At 35.2% G+C, this 18,359-nt stretch overlaps 1 protein-coding gene across 1 annotated transcript in view; it reads right to left on the minus strand.

Moving 5' to 3' along the window:
* Window positions 1-2,106: 2,106 nt before the first annotated feature.
* SNX2 (sorting nexin 2) overlaps window positions 2,107-18,359 on the minus strand; it is a 46,846-nt gene continuing 30,593 nt past the window's right edge. The window contains exons 8-15 of the mRNA XM_049771394.1: window positions 14,753-14,828; window positions 13,638-13,751; window positions 13,279-13,372; window positions 11,809-12,014; window positions 6,754-6,897; window positions 5,117-5,197; window positions 4,920-4,991; window positions 2,107-2,606 (exon numbers count right to left, since the gene is read on the minus strand). Of these exons, the coding sequence (XP_049627351.1) occupies window positions 2,556-2,606; window positions 4,920-4,991; window positions 5,117-5,197; window positions 6,754-6,897; window positions 11,809-12,014; window positions 13,279-13,372; window positions 13,638-13,751; window positions 14,753-14,828 (838 nt within the window). The 3' untranslated portion in view covers window positions 2,107-2,555. The remainder of the gene's footprint in view (window positions 2,607-4,919; window positions 4,992-5,116; window positions 5,198-6,753; window positions 6,898-11,808; window positions 12,015-13,278; window positions 13,373-13,637; window positions 13,752-14,752; window positions 14,829-18,359) is intronic.

Raw genomic sequence — 18,359 nt, forward strand, 5'->3', positions numbered from 1 at the left:
AGTCTTCTTAGACTTAGATAACGAAGAAAAGTTCAAATAGCAGCAAGGAAGTAATAATATTTTGAGACTAGTAAAAATAATCATTTATAAAAGTGAAATTGCTTAAATAGCAAAATACAATCAAGGACATTCTTTTATGTATAAAAATTGTATTTTTACATACATTCATTTTGTTTGGGTTCTGTTAAATTTAACTTTTCATCATTTAAGGTAGTTTTGTTTCAAATTAGTTTTTCTAGTAAAATATTAAAGTGGCATGATATCGTAAAACATTCTGAAGTAGAAAGGCACTTCAGGAATCAGTTTCATGGCCTTGTTTCATAGCTGAATGATATGCTCCAAGTCACAGAGCTACTCAGAGACAGAAACCAAGGCTGAATATATGTGCACTACTCCCAAGCTTAGCTTGCTTCATTCTTAATGTTCTCTTAGTCCTTATTTAATTTTTATCTGGTTATGAAACAGAAGTAAAATTGTACTCAGAATCAGCATTAATACTTTTGTTCTATTTATTTAGAAGGAAGGGACTTTGGTGATGAAAAGAGAAATGAAAACTACTGACTGGAGTTGGTAAAACTGACTAATAAAATCTCCCTAAAATGTTGGTGGGTCTTTTTTTTTTTTTTTTTTTTTTGGTTTTTGGGCCACACCCGGCGGTGCTCAGGGGTTACTACTCCTGGCTGTCTGCTCAGAAATAGCTCCTGGCAGGCACGGGGGACCATATGGGACACCGGGATTCGAACCAACCACCTTTGGTCCTGGATCGGCTGCTTGCAAGGCAAATGCCGCTGTGCTATCTCTCCGGGCCCATGTTGGTGGGTCTTAAGAGACATATATATGACTTCTGGAATGTACCGGAAGCTGTTACTTTACTGATCAAGACAGAAAGTAATTATTTTATCTGAGTATTCTAAAAGAATGTACCAGGCATACTACAAGATTTTGGCTTGAACAAGTAATTTGAAAACAACAAAATACAAATATTATACAAGAATATCACTGTAGTGAAACTATTCCTGGTACTAATTATGATACTAATTATGGTTTTTTTTTTTTTGGGCCACACCCGTTTGATGCTCAGGGGTTACTCCTGGCTAAGCGCTCAGAAATTGCCCCTGGCTTGGGGGTACCATATGGGACGCCGGGGGATCGAACCACAGTCCTTCCTTGGCTAGCGCTTGCAAGGCAGACACCTTACTTCTAGCGCCAACTCGCCGGCCTATGATACTAATTATGAAACAAAATGTCAGGTATATTATTATAAATCACCTATTTTTTATATCTAAGCTATCTTCAATAGAAGCAAGACTAGAAGATTATACTAGTTTTATTTAAACTTTTCTTCATGAAAGAACTAAAATTAGTCTGCATACTCCAGGTCATAGTCTGGGTTCTAAAAGTATAAATATAAATAATTCCTATAGTTGCCAAAAAACTCAACGAAAATTAGAAACAAACTCTGTCCAATGAAATGAGAGGACTCAGTTGTATATGCCACAACTTGCTCCTCTGGCAGGGAGATATAGTGAAGCTTGAGAAGAAGGTTCTCATTAAAAATAGTCCAAGCCAAAATGAAATTTACCCTACTGCCACTTTAAACTTTCACCAGTATTAACAATTAGACAAAAATAATCTAAATGATACAGAATAGATGAGCAGGTTGCAAAAAGCAAATTTCATTTAACTCCAAGTATGTTTTGTGCACTCCTTGATTGTTCAAAAAAGAATGGCATACATCTGCCTTCAGTTGGAAATGAAAACCAAGATAATGTGATGAACAGATTTAAAACAGGCAATCTTAGAATCTGAAGAGAACAACTGAAGATGAGTAGAACTGATGAGATCTGTAACAAAAAGACATCTCTACATGTTCTCCTAACTCTTAAGTTACTTATAATCAAGATGGTCAAAACATGCAAAGGCAATTACTCTTTTCTTTACTCCAGACAAAAGCATACCTCAGGTTGTATCAAAAGACAAATGTTCTTTGGTTTATGATGATTTCGTAAAAAATTGCATTTAGCTTCACTTATTTAATAAAAATATACTAAGTGATCATATACGCCCCAGAAGTTTATGTTCACATACCAAATAACTTGTTACTAATACTTCATAAGGAATTTTATTTTATTACTATCATCACAAAATCATTTCTGTACAGGAATGTATAAGTGAACATTAATTGATGCATTGATAATTCACTCATAGAGAGAGTAAACACACTAGAGAACATATTGTAAAGAAAAAATATTGCAAAGTTTTCTGCCTTGCAGTGCACTTTTTAGTGCAAATGTTTAAGACACAATAGTGTTCAATTCAGCAAAGTACTGCAGAATGTCATGCCACAGTCCACTTAATTCAGAGAGGGTCAGGACATGCAGCTTGTAATAAAATGTCAAAGCATATATTTATATATATATATATATGTATAAAAAAACCACATGTAATTCACAAAATATAGAGTGGTTTATTTAGATGATTTTAAATGATTTCACTGTGGAGTTCAGCACACTGGAACAAACATCCAAGATCTTCTGAACGGGACAATCTTCTTGCTAAGCAATGGCTTTGGCTTCAGGTAGAAATGCCTCCCAGTATTTTATCAGCTATAGATAATAATAAAAATAAAAGATATTTTATTACCTTTGTCAAATGTCTGTATCCCAACTATAGTAAAAACAAAATCTACAAAATGTGATAATTAACCATGATTAACGTCTGGATTGTAAGTCTACTTTAATTCCCTTATTCAAAATTTGTGTCTATGAAAACCATTAAATCTGAGTAACTTAATTTTTGACATAAGCTAAAAACACCTAGATTTTTTTTTTTATTTTCACAAATATATATGTAGAAACAAGCTGCTAGTACAATTTGATGTGATTTCCTTAAAATAAAAATACAGGGGCTGGAGAGATAGCACAGCGGTAGGGCATTTGCCTTGCATGTGGACAACCCAACAAACCTCGGTTCCATTCCTGGCATCCCATATGGTCCCCTGATCCTGCCAGGAGCTATTTCTGAGTGAAGAGTCAGGAGTAACCCCCGAGCACTGCCAGGTGTGACCCAAAAACCAAAAGAAATAAAAATAAAAATACAGGGACCGGAGCAGTGGTGCAACCGGTAGGGTGTTTGCCTTGCTCACGCTAACCTAGGATGGACCACTGTTCGATCCCTGGGCATCCCATATGGTCTCTCAAGCCAGGAGCGATTTCTGAGCACATAGCCAGGTGTAACCCCTGAGCATCACCGTGTGTGGCCGAGACAAAAAAAAGGACATTACAGTAGGATTATCTATATAAAGTGATGATATCTTCTACTTAAGAGAATAATCATATTTTATTAGCTGCTAGCCAAAAATAATCAGCTGCTAATCATTCCTGGATATACCGTAGAACAGATTAAAGTATTAACTCAAGTTATGTTTAAAAATATTTCTTTAAATCATTTATATGACTTATTTCCATATTTAATAAGTCAAACTTCGAGTTGGAGAGAGAGTAGAGGGATAATAAGGCAGTTGTTGCCTTTATTCAGGGAACACATGTTCAATCCCCAGCACTACATGTAAGTAGTACCACCAAGTCAAGTACCCCAAGAGTGATCACAGAGTAGAGTCAGGATTAATTCCTGAGTACCACTTAGTGTTACCCAAACAATAACCTCACAGGAAAAAATTTCAACTTCATAATTAATTTTTTTAATGAAATGTAACCTAACCCAAATATAATTATTTTATATAAAAAAGCATCTATATACATATATTTTTAAATCACAGAAATATTTGTACTCAAGACATTAAATAAATTGATCACTCAAATTAATATTAAAAACTATATGGGAAAAACTATTTTATTATATGTTACTTAATAGCATTCATTAAAAAACAAATGCTACTTGTGATATGTGATAATCACCACCAGCACCACAAAAATAGTTTGTGAGTGCGTGTGTGTGTGGGTGGGGCGGGTGATATATAGGCCAACTGGTGCCTGGGAGCCACATCTGTTACTCTTGAGAACTACATCAATACAAGGGTTTCAATGCTGTTTCTTGGTTTACAGTGTACAAGTCTATTGTACTTGCTCAGTAAGCATTATCTGAGGCACCCTGGCATGCAGAAAACAAGTGAGATGGGGGGTGGGAGATAAAGAATTAGGATAGGGAAGGAGGAGGAATCAAGAGTTATTAAAAATTCTTCACAGGGGCCGGGAAGGTGGCACTAGAGGTAAGGTGTCTGCCTTGCAAGCGCTAGCGTAGGACAGACCGCAGTTTGATCCCCCAGCGTCCCATATGGTCCCCCCAAGCCAGGGGCGATTTCTGAGAACATAGCCAGGAGTAACCCCTGAGCGTCAAATGTGTGTGGCCCAAAAACCAAAAAGGGGAAAAAAAAGTTGTTATGAAAGAGCAATTTCTATACTGTAATAATTTACTAAAACAGCTTTGAACTAAAAGTGAACAAGACAGAGATGCTAGTTTAAGAATGTTTCAGCCTTAATTTGCAAAAACATCTTTTAATCTACTACTTAAAAGATGGTAAGGCAAAAAGAAACTGATGATTCCAATTACTGTAACTACCTTACTTCCATTTTTGCTAGTATTGGTTTTCTTTATTTTATGTCTTATTCTTTCTGAAGTTAAAAATTTCTTTCTAGGGCCCGGAGAGATAGTACAGCGGTGTTTGCCTTGCAAGCAGCCGATCCAGGACCAAAGGTGGTTGGTTCGAATCCCGGTGTCCCATATGGTCCCCCGCCCCCGTGCCTGCCAGGAGCTATTTCTGAGCAGACAGCCAGGAGTAACCCCTGAGCAACACTGGGTGTGGCCCAAAAACAAAAAACAAAAAACAAACAAACAAAAAATTTCTTTCTAAATACCAATTTTCTGTTTATACTTCATTAAAAAATATCCACAAAACTTACCTGTTGTTGTGTTTGTACTAATGATTCTAAGTACTTGATGATGACAGTTTTAAAGTCTTTCACTCGTTCTTTCTATTAAGTACAATGGGGGGAGGGAAAGAAGAAAGCCTGTTAGTACAAAACTATTATTCTTACCAATCGCAAGCAAATTTGACAGCATTCTTAAAAAAAAAAAAAGGCGAGACTGTTCTACTTGCCTCAAATCTTCCCACTTCTTTACGAATTGTTTTAGAGATTTGTTCAAAATCTCTTTCTCCTTGTTGTACTTTTGCTTCCCACTAATAAAACAGAAAAAGGAATATTTATTATTCTTTTAGAAAAATTTAAGTAGAAGTCATGATCATGAATTTCATTTATTGTCATGCCTCAAACTCTGAGAAAGTTCAATACTGACAAACTCTAATACTGTGTCATTCAAATGCGTTTATAATAATTTTTGTGGCAAATATTCATATCGATTTAATCTTCATTAAAATTTCACTGATAGATTTACTCAAGATTATAACAGTCTGAATGACAAATCTCCATAGTTTAATTTAAGAAAGATCACTAAGTTAGAAATTATTTCAAATATAAAATTCACTATCAAATAATTTGGCAATTTTAGAGTGGAATTTTCTCATTTCTTCCTTTAAAATTATATCAACATTATGAAAATTATTCAGCTAATTGCATGAATATACTTAATCTCAATTTATATATCCATAAAAACACTTCAAATAAGAAAAACTGTATGACAAACATTTAAAAACCATCCTTGTAATGGTAAAATGTCCAGATTAAAGAAAAAAACAAACAGATAAGTATAGTCTAATGAAAACCTAGGTAAAAACATTTAGTAGTGAAACAACAAAACATGATCAATGGAATAGCTAAAATAAAATGAAAATAAGCAATGAAATGGCATTTTTTTCATCAGTAACCAAAACAGTAGTACATACTCTTGAAAGAGCAGGTATATTTACTTTTAGGAATATAAAGGTTGTCCTACCTCTTCAATTTCCTTAGTGAAGCATGGCAAAAAAAGTATAAATTATAATAAACTTATACAAATTCATTAAAATACCATATATAATGCATATATATGGGGGGAAATGTTTCTGGACAGGTAAATGTGGGGCAAGTCTACTTCTAAAACTATTTCTAAACAAAGAGTAAACAAATAATATAAAATAATTCATCTCAAGAGAAATATATCCTGATTAAAGATCAATCTATGTATGTGTTTTCTGCTTCTTTTTGTGTTTTTGTTTTTAGGGGCAAATCCAGCTGTGATCAGGGCTTTTGCCTGGTTCCGCACTCAGGTATCACTCCTGGCAGGGATTGAGGGGCCATACAGAGCAACAGAGATCTAACATAGGTTGTCTGCATGCAAGGCAAACACCTTACACACTGCACTATCCCTCAGGCCCTGTGTATGCTCCTCTATCTTTTCAATAATTACTGGAATGGTCACTTAAGTAGTAAATAACTACGAAGATTTTGTTTTGTTTTGTTTTGTTTTGGGGCCATACCCAGATCCCTCAGGGCTTACTTCTGGCTCAGCTTTCAGAAATTGCTCCTGGCAGGGGGGACCATATGGGATGCTGGGATTGAATCAGGGTGAGCTAGCTGCATGCAAGGCAAATGCCCTACCTGCTGTCTATCGCTCTGGCCCCAGAACTCTGAACATTTTAATGATGACAAAAATGTTAAACTCATTCTACTATAATTAATAAAGCTATGGAAAAATTGCTAAGTACTGAATGGTTTAAAAAATAATTTATGAAAGCATGCATATATGAATGACTCATGGAAAATTTGGATAAAGAGAAAGACATTGTATATTAATTACCTCTCTTATTTCATTTTTAGCTTGCTGTATCTTATCTGGTTTGTTAGCAACCATCATTTTTGCTTCAGTTTCACGTTTCTTGAGCAAAGTAATTTGAGCATCTTCCCATTTCTGCCAACACTTCATTCGATGGTCAAATACACCCTACAAGTAAATGATACAAAGCCATTAAGCGAGGTTGCACTTTGAAATAGTTTTATAACACCAGAAGTGATATAATGCTGAAAATAAAAATCATTATTTAGCTCGCATCTAATATACTGAAAAAAAGCATACTAAAACAAATATACTTAAAGTGTGAGGAAATAAATTCCCATATTTATTTAAATAAAAAAATAAAAATGAATAAATAAAATTCAAGAGCTCAGAATCAAAACACCATACAAAATTCATCTTTTTATGTTATTAAATGAGGCTTGTTTGTTTTTTGGGGGGGGTGTTGGGGCTGCACCCAGCGGCACTCAGGGTTTATAACTTCTGGCCCTGTGCTCAAAAATTATTCCTGGCAAGCACAGAAGACCATATGGGATGCTGGCATTCGAACCACCAACTGCCCTGGACTGGTTGCTTGCAAGGCAAATACTATGTGCTATCTCTCTGCCTCCTACATGTGGCTTTATGATCAAATAAAATTTCTAAGTTTCACTGCATAAAAGAACAACTAGAAAAATGCTTGCATCATCTACATTTAAAGTTTCATTGCTAAATAGTAGCCAAAGAAGGTTTCGTTAAAAAAAAAAAAATGTTGGTTGGGGCCGGAGAGATAGCACAGCAGCGTTTGCCTTGCAAGCAGCTGACCCAGAACCTAAGGTGATTGGTTTGAATCCCGGTGTCCCATATGGTCCCCTGTGCCTGCCAGGAGCTATTTCTGAGCAGATAGCCAGGAGTAACCCCAGAGCACCGCCAGGTGTGGCCCAAAAACCAAAAAAAAAAAAAAAAAAAAAAGAATGTTGGAAACATGACACCTATAAAAAAAGGGGAGAAAATTCATAATATGATGGGAAAGTGAAAGCAAAAAGTCATCAAATTATGTATACAGCAAACAAAATAAAGCAATAAAAAGATTTAACAAAATGGTTTAGGGGACTACACAGATGGTGAGCAGAATGTTTTTCTAGTAAGTAGAATAGACAAAAAAATAAATTAATAACAAAATTAGTCAAGTCTACTCTACACTTTTTCTTTTTGGTTTTTGGGCCACACCCAGTGACACTCTGGGGTTACTCCTGGCTATGAACTAGAAACTGATTCTGGCTTGGGGAGCCATATGGGACACCGGGGGATCAAAATGCTGGGTCAGTGCACGTAAGACAAATGCCCTACCACTTGCACCACTGCTCCGGCCCCATCTCTACACTTCTTTTAAGAGGTGTGGTAAAGGAAAGGCAATAAAAGTTGCTACATGGAAGGATCTAGAGTATAATGCTAAAAAACACTAGTCAGAAAAGAGGGCCAGACTAAAAGATCTCATGTGTGGGTGTAAGGAAACATAGTAAGGAATGTCTTACAACAGAAACTGAGAAAGGGTCTTTAATGGAAGCTTACCATGGGGAAAATAGGGAGGGAACTGGATGAAGGTAGGGAGATACTGAGAAAAGGACAATTGTTGGAGTGTGTGGCATTAAACCACAGTGCCTAAAATTTAAAAAAAAATTAAATACAGGGGGACAGAGATATCTTTCTATAGTGGTTAAGTCACTTGATGTCCATGTTACAGAACCATTCGAATTTTAACAACACACATGAGTACATCCAAGAGTGTCCCAAAGCATAGAGAAAGGAATAAGCCCTAAGCAACACTTGATGCCACCCAAAAAAAAAAAAAAAAAAAAAGGGAAAAGAAGAATTATATGGGGCCGGGCGGTGGCGCTAAAGGTAAGGTGCCTGCCTTGCCTGCGCTAGACTTGGACGGACCGCGGTTCGATCCCCCGGTGTCCCATATAGTCCCCCAAGCCAGGAGCAACTTCTGAGCACATAGCCAGGAGCAACTCCTGAGCGTTACCGGGTGTGGCCCAAAAACCAAAAAAAAAAAAAAAGAAGAATTATATGTAGAACTAAGAATAATTCGAAATCTATTTTTTTAATATTGAAGAATAAAATTTAAATTTAAAAAATTCATTTTTTTTTTTTTTGGCTTTTTGGGCCACACCCTGTGACGCTCAGGGATTACTTCTGGCTATGTGCTCAGAAATCACTTCTGGCTCAGGGACCATATGGGATGCCAGGGGATCGACCAAGGTCCTCCCTAGATTGGTCAAGTGCAAGGCAAATGCCCTACCGCTGTGTTACTGCTCTGGTGCCTAAATTGAAATAAAAATTTTAACTGAACAGTTATCCCTCACCATGGATCAGAAAACTCAACTACTAAGTAGTGTGGCAAGAGTTGGGGTGGGGGTAGTGAGATACTCAAGAATTAGTCCTGACAGTGCTCATGGAATACCAAGGATAGAACCTGGGTCAGATGCCTTACCCACGGTATCATCTCTCTGGCTCTTCAAAAATAAAAACTTTTTCTCATGGTTGAGAAGACATGGTGGGGTGGTGGTGGTAGTGTTGTATCCAGAGACACATACTATGGCTTTCCTAAGCACTGTAGGGTATGGCCCTACAAGCCCTACAGTAACAGAGCACTTGCACAGAACTACAGGCCTGGTTGCCTAAGAATTGGTACAAAGTGGCACTCAGAGACGGAGAGACCCCGCCCACCACCTGCCAAAATACCCTTCTTTAACTTGATATTAATAAACTTTAATAAAGTGAGTGGGAGATCCAGTAAACAAATGATCAAATGCATATAGCCTATTTTTTAAATAAAGGCTTTGAAACAAATTGAGTTTCTTTACCTATATCTAGTTTTAAACCCAACTGACTCTGGTTCAATCCTCAGCATCCCTCTCTGAGCACTTCCCAAAGTGGTTCTTGAAAGCAGAGTTAGGAGTAACTCCTGAGCACTGCCTGGTATGCCCCCATATCCCCCCCCAAAAAAAAAGTTAGGACTACCAAAGATATATTATTTCAGAAATATTTTAATTCTATAAGAATTAACACAATTATCTATTCTTGAAACCCCATTGCACTTACGACCTCAGTTAAATCCCAGCATGTGTAAGATATGGTCCCCCCCAAACTCCTTGAGCACAAAGCAGAGTAAACCCTTAGCACCATGGCATGTGGCCACAAAGCGAAAGTGAAATATAAACACCCAAAATCTACCTATCATCCTATTACTTATAATTTCTCAACTTCTTTATATAGTAGACCTGGGCTAGGCTGAGCAAAAAGTCAAATCTAAAGAAGCTTATTGCAAATCCTAATTTGATCCTATCTCCTTAATAGCTGATGACGCATTATGTCCAAGCATGTTCCATACATGTAGAAATATATTAAGTGGAAAGGGATTCTTGTTCACATGAATTTGCAGTTCCCAAATTTAACGAAGTTAAAAGTATTGTTTCACTTTTTAATTCTAGCAACTTGCTCAGACAGTTTTGACTATGGTACATTTTATGTTAGAAAATATAACTGACTGCCCATATATGAGGAAAGTTGTCTTTGAGCTTTACACTATCCATTTACATATTCATTATTAAACTATCAGGCCATTGTTGCCAGAGTCTCCCTAGACTAGATCTTATATGCCCATACTCTTTTTTTATTATAAAACCTTTATTTAAGGACCATAATTACAAGCATGATTATAGTTGGGTTTCAGCCATAAACAGAATACCCCTCCCAATGCAACATTCCCACATCATTCAGCTCCTTTTTGGATCAACAGGGTTTGGGGACAGTAAAATGCTTATTTGCAACATCTTAGGCTAACTGGGAATTTTGGAATAAGGTGAAAAATAAGTGAGAGATATGAACTACTATCTATAAAGTAAATTAATGCATACACCTGCCTATATATAATTAAATATATTTTATGCCACCTATTTTATTTTATTTTGGTTTTTGGGCCACACCCGGAGGTGCTCAGGGGTTACTCCTGGCTGTCTGCTCAGAAACAGGTCCTGACAGGTACGGGGGACCATATGGGACACTGGGATTCGAACCAACCACCTTTGGTCCTGGATCAGCTGCTTGCAAGGCAAACACTGCTGTGCTATCTCTCCGGGCCCTATGCTACCTATTTTAACGTTTTTAAAATAACTGAAAAAAACAAAACAAAACAAGAAAACTTTACCAAGAATACAGAAAGTACTATTTAAGAGTAAATACAAGCAAAATGTTCACTTTACAAACCTAAATATGCAAGCAATATTCTGAAGAGCTAAGATTCCTATAATAACTATTGCTATTAGTTTGAGATTAGATTCATATGCAATACATGTTTGGACTGCAGGTTAAAATTAATTTTATTACCAATCTTAGCTGGAGAAATAGATATGAAATAAGGCAAGGAAGATCTCACTAGCTTTCTAGATTTTTGAATTCAAAGGTGAAAGTTTTACAGTTCACCCCAATCCAAGATAACTCTTGTTTTAATAAAACTTCAAAGTTTTGAAAGTTATCTTCTGAAATGAGATTAATAAAAAGTAATGGTTAAGATTAACTAAATATTGATATTTGTAGAATATTAATTTTTATTAGTATAAAGTATTACTTTTCCAACAAGTCTTACTGATCTTTAAACATTACTACTGGATAACACAATTTATTATTTAAACTTGTCCCACCTTAGCCATAAATTTAAGTGTACTATAGTTTAGTATATACACAGAATGTTTGCTTATAATTCAAATTCAAGCTGAAGTCACCATTAAAAATTCACCGTTAAAGCAGTTTTTCCCTGATTTTTTCCCAAGCTTATATAACTATGTAAGTTTTCATTCCTTTTGACAGTCCTTAGTCCTTTTAAAGCCGAAATTCTAACTATTATAGGGAAAGAAAATATCAAGTTAGAATTACCATCTTTAAACCACCTTGCATGTGCTAGAATGGTACAGAATATAATTTACAAACTTAAATCATGCTTCAAAGAAAAGCAATTTCTTCTTTTAAGAAAACCACAGACATGAAAAAAACTGAAGAGTGGTTTAAAATAAGGCTTACTTTCACAGCAGCGATAAGACGAATGTAGTCACTAAGCAGTTCTGAAAACATGTAAAAGTCCGCAAAAGCTTGCTCTTGATGTAGCTGGTCTATCTTCTCCTCGACCTCTGCAAGCTGAGACAAAGCTCTAGATAAAGCTGTATGATCCTCAGAATTACCCAACATGGCAGCACTTTTAGCAAAGGCGGCTGTATTGGCTGAAAGTTCTGAAATAAAAATACTCTTTTTTCAGTGTTCACTAATAAAGCGTTAGTTAAAAAAATTTAACCTGTAACAATCATTAATATGTCTTAGGTATAACTGTCAACTGCACAGAGCTCCAATGAAAATTAAGAAGCACTGCCAATGAAGGACCAGGAAATATGCTAATTATATTTAAAGCTTTCATATAATAATAATCTATCTCCCCAAATGTTAAACCTATATCTAGTCCTAAAAATTCCTTTAAAAACTATAATCATTTATAGGTAATACATTTTTAATGAAAATACATTCTGGGAACACTTAGAATTGAGTTATATCACATTCTTTGACCTTTACATTCTTATCAGTAAAAAGGTTTTTAATAAAATTAGTTAAATAATAGAAAAACAAGGTAAAATATACATAAAATTCACATAAATCTTATTCTGTTTTCTAACAATGTTTAATGGAATATTAGTAATTTCTAAGTATTTTTAAATAGTACTAATCATACACTTTAAATAAAGCTAGATGTTTATATGATGAATTTTATCAATGGTTAAATATCACTACATATAGCAACTGCTTTGTTGCTTTACATTAAATAATGCTCTTTCAAAGAACCAAAACACTGTTCCCTAAACTATATAATACAAAAGGTTAAAGCTATTAAAGTACTTTTAATAACAAATATATTACAATTCTGTTTCTTTTCGATTATCTTATTGAAATTTAATGCAAATAATAAAGTAGACAAAATGACTTATTTTAGAAAGCTAAATGTCTTTGTATTCTTCATAAATAATACTTCACAAAAAAAAATCTATAGAATTAAAAAATTTTAAGAATCTTTAAAGAAAACTCCAAAATACCCCAGATTTTTAAATACTATGGTTCAAAAAAAAAAAAAAACAAACCCATAAGTGAAATTTCAGAGTTGGAAAAAAATTCCAGATAGCTAGAGCAGAACAAGATAAAAAAGAAAAAGATAAAAAACTTTTTGTTTTCAAACATCGATTATTGAATCTCATATTTTAATCAATTACTAAAAAGACATCTGTATTTATTAATATTTATTCAGTATATATATGTTCAACAGTTAATTCAAAATATACTTTCATAAGCTGTATTTCTTTGAGCTAAATTTAATTAAAATATTAAATAATAAAATTGAAGTAGAAAACATTTTATTATAGTCTATTTGTAATAACTTCAGAGTATTTATTTCTAACAATTAAAATATTTGAACTCACACTGATAAACACATAAATAACAAAGCAAACCCACCTTTTCTATGACAGACCAAGGCTTCAACACTGGCATGAAGTTTTCTAAGTTGTTGATCCAGGTTTTCAAATTGCTGCTGCTTTTCTTCAAACCACTAAGAAAAACAAAAACAAAAGGAAAGAAAAATGGAGTTAATTTAGCCCAAAAAACCTACTGCAAATCAGGTTACAATAGCAAACTCCATTCTCTGTTTTAAAGCAACAAATTAACCACGTATAACCATGTAGGTCAACTGATGTGGCCGAGAACTAAACTCAATAAGCAAATTAATATCCTATTTTCTACTTGTACAGCTTTAAAATGCAATTGTTGAGCTCATTAATTCATCTCATTATTCAAGTCGAAAAATCAGCTCTTACTGCATCCGATTCATTCATCTTGATTGTCATTTTGTTGACAGCGTCGGCAGCCTTGTTCACCATCCTCAATATTCCTGCTCCACTCAGAGCCTGTGTGTTAACTGCTCTAGGCAGCTGGAATTGAATGACAAATAAGGGCAAACAAACCGGTTAAAAGCCTAGAGGTTTAAGTGGGCACAAAAGGGAATGCCCTCCCCAACAAAAAGAAGAGAGAAACAAAAAAGAGGTTGTATTTTCTTCACTCCCACACATTTCAATAGTGAGATGTAATTTCTCAAATACACTACTTGTACATTCTCAGAGGAAAACTTGAAAAATAGAGTTTCTATTTGCTTTCCTTCTGCATGTTTACATTTAGATAGAACAACACTCCCTTTGTCAAAATATATTAAGAAATTGTCAAGCACCTTACCACTGGCTACCTGTTTGCAGGCAGAAATAAACCATTTATAAGGAAAGACAAAAAATCTTGAGAAAATCTCTTATGTACAGGACCCTTGATTTGAAATTTTCACCCCAATTTGAGGATTCAAGGGAATGTCTTTAAGGCCCAACTAATAAAAATGAAAACACTAATGTTAAAGTGACCAAAATGGTCCCAATCATCTTCATTATTAAGAACAGCATGGCTGAGTAGCTAGAGATGTGGCTTAGTGGTAGTGTTACACATGTACAAAGCCCTGGCAGGATTCAATGCTCAGACACAAACAAGCCAAGGAGGCAGTAGGCTTATAAATTAATCTTTCAAGTCACATATTTTTTATCTGAAGATCTTAGAATCAGAATGTAGAAAACATACACATTCAACTCTCTCTAAAATGAGGTCTAAGTAAGTCAACAAACCTAAAGAATAATTTGGAATACTCAGAATTAAGATGGTTATGGGTCATTCTTTAAAACCTAGTTTTAAATATTCAAGAGGACTGATTATTATACAATTAATGTAAAAACTACATTCTACAGGCAGTCAAGTAATTAAAGTTCAATAAAGTACTAAGCAATAGCAATTGCTTTAGCCCATCTATTAAATCTTGTAATGAATATCTCTTCATAAACAATTATTCTACAAGCATACAATGAGAACTTTTACATAATAAAAACTTTAAATAGAATACCTCTGAACTTTCTAAGAACTGTCTTAAATCAGGATCTTGTAGCAGAGTTGGATGTTTTACCGTTCTTTGAAGATACCTAGAATTAAGAAAATATTGCTTATTCATTAATAAGCAGTATTTAAAACTTATTTTTACAAAAGAATACAAAAATTTAAAAAGACAAACAGCCTTCTAAAAAGTTTCATGCTCCTCTTTTGAAAATTCATAAATGGGTAAAATAGAAACATGACAGAAGAAAATAGGTTAAGTAGTTTTACGCACTTGCATTTGTCAAATAATTTTAACCCTGGGAGTCATATGTTCCTAAATGGTATTATTTATATATCTATATCTATACATATAGATGTTTCAATCAACTATTTTTATTGATGTTAATCAAAAAAGGGCATACCAACTTGTTTTCCTTATTGATAAGGTTAAATAATCAGGGGCCGGAGTGGTGGTGCTAGAGGCAGAGCCTGCCTTGCCTGCGCTAGCCTAGGACGAACTGCTGTTTGATCCCCAGGAATCCCATATGGTCCCCCCAAGCCAGGAGCGATTTCTGAGTGCAGAGACAGGAATAACCCCTGAGCGTCAATCAACGTTGGCTCTACATAACACAGATTAAATTTTCTTCTCTATTTCTACTTTTTTGGGATGGTGAGCCACTCCTGGCTACTCTTGGCTCTGTGCTCAGAAATCGCTCCTGGCAGGTTCAGGGTCCATATGGGACGTGGGGGATCGAACCCAGGTCTGTCCTGGGTCAGCTGCGTGCAAGGCAAGTACCCTACCGCTATGCTATAGCTCCAGGCCCTATATTTCTACTTTTGGATTTGTTTTAGGGCTACACTCAGTGGTGTTCAAGGGTCATTTCTAGTAATATTGCAGTACAAATCCAGGCTGGGCCACCTATATGCCAAAACATATGTTAAGTCCAATGAGCTATCTATCTTTCTGATTCTGTATTTCTACTTTTAAGATTTTGCCACTTTTAGGGGCCGGAGCAATAGCACAGCGGTAAGGTTTTTGCTTTGAATGCAGCCAACACAGGATGAACCCCGGTTTGAATCCCGGCATCCCATATGGTCCCCAAGCCTGCCAGGAGCAACTTCTAAGCACAGAGCCAGGAGTAAACACTGAGCAATGCCAGGTGTGGCCCCCAAACAAAACAAAACAAATTGTCACTTTTAAACAAATAAATGCCATCCTTAGATGAAAGCATATAAGGTAATAATGAGAAAGAGAAAAACCCCAAGTTACCATAAACCCAGTTTATTAGAAAAGCCCACTCTAGGGGCCGGAGAGATAGCATGGAGGTAAGGCGTTTGCCTTTCATGCAGAAAGTCATTGGTTCGAATCCCGGCGTCCCATATGGTCCCCCGAGCCTGCCAGGAGCGATTTCTGAGCATGGAGCCAGGAGTAACCCTGAGCACTGCCGGGTGTGACACCCTCCCCCACCAAAAAGAAAGAAAAGTCCACTCTAACATATCATCCATAATAAAGTGCTTACATTCTTTCAAGAAGTTTTCTATTCTATTCTATTCCAAATTGCTTATTTTAATCCCATATTTAAAATTTTAACTATCAGATTAGTGATTACATGTAGTACTATTTTTTTATTTTTATTGTGAACAAGGTGAACCACAAATCTTTGACAGTAATATTTAAGGAACATAGTGACAATGAATGAAGGGCATTCCCACCACCAGTGTTGTCCTCCTTCCACCCCTGCTCCTGACATGCATCCCATATCTCCCACCTTTATCCCCCAGAATGCTCGTGTATATAGTCCTATTTGTACGGCTTGTTGTAGATTGGGTATTTATTCTGTTGTCGTTGACTTTGGGTTTGGTGTTCATGTCATATCATTTTTTACTTCTACTACTTACTGTTAATAATTATGTCTTACCTCATTTAATTTCCTTTATTACATTTCTGTAGTAAGTGATCAGAAACTCCCCCCTTTATTTATAAACTAAGCCTAAAATTAATGAAACTTCCGTAGAGGTGATCATCTTTCCTACAATCGAACGCTTTGTACGTAATATTATATATATCGAGATTCATTCTAAGTCATTAGACCATATAAGATACTAATATATAAAAAGTCTGACATGTGCAATACAATCTACATTGCTTATACCTGCTGCCCATGTAGTCAAAAAAAACCCCAAAAAAACTTTTAATCCTAAAGGTTTAAGAAAAAGTTAATGAAATTTTACTTATAAAATATGCATAACACAGATCTTCTCTAGTACTAATCAAGTAAGTTATTTCACTGTTTAGATGGCATATGAAAGCAACTGTACATGTTGTTCATCTCTGTGCACACAACAGCAGGCCAAGTAGAATGGGAAGACATATGCCAGTATTTCAAACCAAAAACAGCTCTCCAAAATTTTATTAATCTCATCAATATTTCACTTTAAATTTTCTTTCAATAATTGAGAGCATCTATTACATTTTAATATATATATATATATATGTACTCTTTAAAATTTATGTTTAAGATGTCCTGATAGAAATAAACTCGGTTTAAATCCTATTTAGCCTTTCTTAATTCCTTTATTAACTGAAGGATTTAAAACTAACTTCATTATAGATTTTTTAACCCAACCACAGATCGGCATCCTGAGCTATCTATTTTGAAAAATGATGTTGGAGAAAAATTCAGCAAAATTTTTCCTCTTTGTAAAGAGAAAGCAATTAACCATTTTTAAAAGGTATTAAGTAAGCTTATCCAGTGTTAAAGACAAAAAACATACAATGGATTTGAATAAACTGTTTTTCATCAATTGTATTTCAGCATAAAATGGACTTTGGTGAATACTTATAAGCCTTTTTAAATTCAGAATTAAAGTCAGAGGGCTGCATATATAAAAAGGAAGGACAGAGAAATGATCTAAGAAAAAATGTAATACATGGTAAGTAGCAGGGTGAGGAACACATTAAAGAAAGAGTTGAGGAAGGACTCAACATGAAGTGATCAACAATTGTTCTTTGTATGTGCTTTAAGGAAAGCTGTAGATTAAATAAAAAGATTTCCTTAGGGCTTTCAAGTTCCTATTTATTTATACTAACAAAAAATAACAAAGTTGGGGCACAGCAGCACAGCATTTGCCTTGCACATGGCCGACCTAGCATGAACTGGGTTCTGAGTGCAGAGCCACGTGTAACCTGAGCATGGCTGAGTGTGGCCAAAAAAAAAAAAAGTGAGTTCAAAATAGTGCTGAGAAAAATAGTTAATGTTTCTGTTGCTTTAAATTCAAACACATTTCCAAATAATGACAATAGTAGTAAAAGTGTGGGTGCTATAATATTCATCTGCTTACTCAACTAACACTTAGTAAGTACGACTATATGTCAGGGACTGAATGTTCTAAGAGAGGGATTTCTGTGTGAATAAAATAGAATACAAGATCCTGGGATTAGATGGATATACAGCAGGTAGGGCATTCACCTTGCATACTACCAAGCTGGGTCCAATCCCTTGCATTCCAGGTGGTCCCCAAGCCATGCTCTGGCCACACTACGTGGCCTCAAAACAAAACAATCAAAAAAGAATATAAGATCCCTTCCATAGTGGAACGGACCTGGATTTCTGCGAGAAGATAAACAATTGTAAACA

Source organism: Suncus etruscus, chromosome 4, assembly GCF_024139225.1.
Source record: "Suncus etruscus isolate mSunEtr1 chromosome 4, mSunEtr1.pri.cur, whole genome shotgun sequence".
In the NCBI taxonomy this organism is placed as follows: domain Eukaryota; kingdom Metazoa; phylum Chordata; class Mammalia; order Eulipotyphla; family Soricidae; genus Suncus; species Suncus etruscus.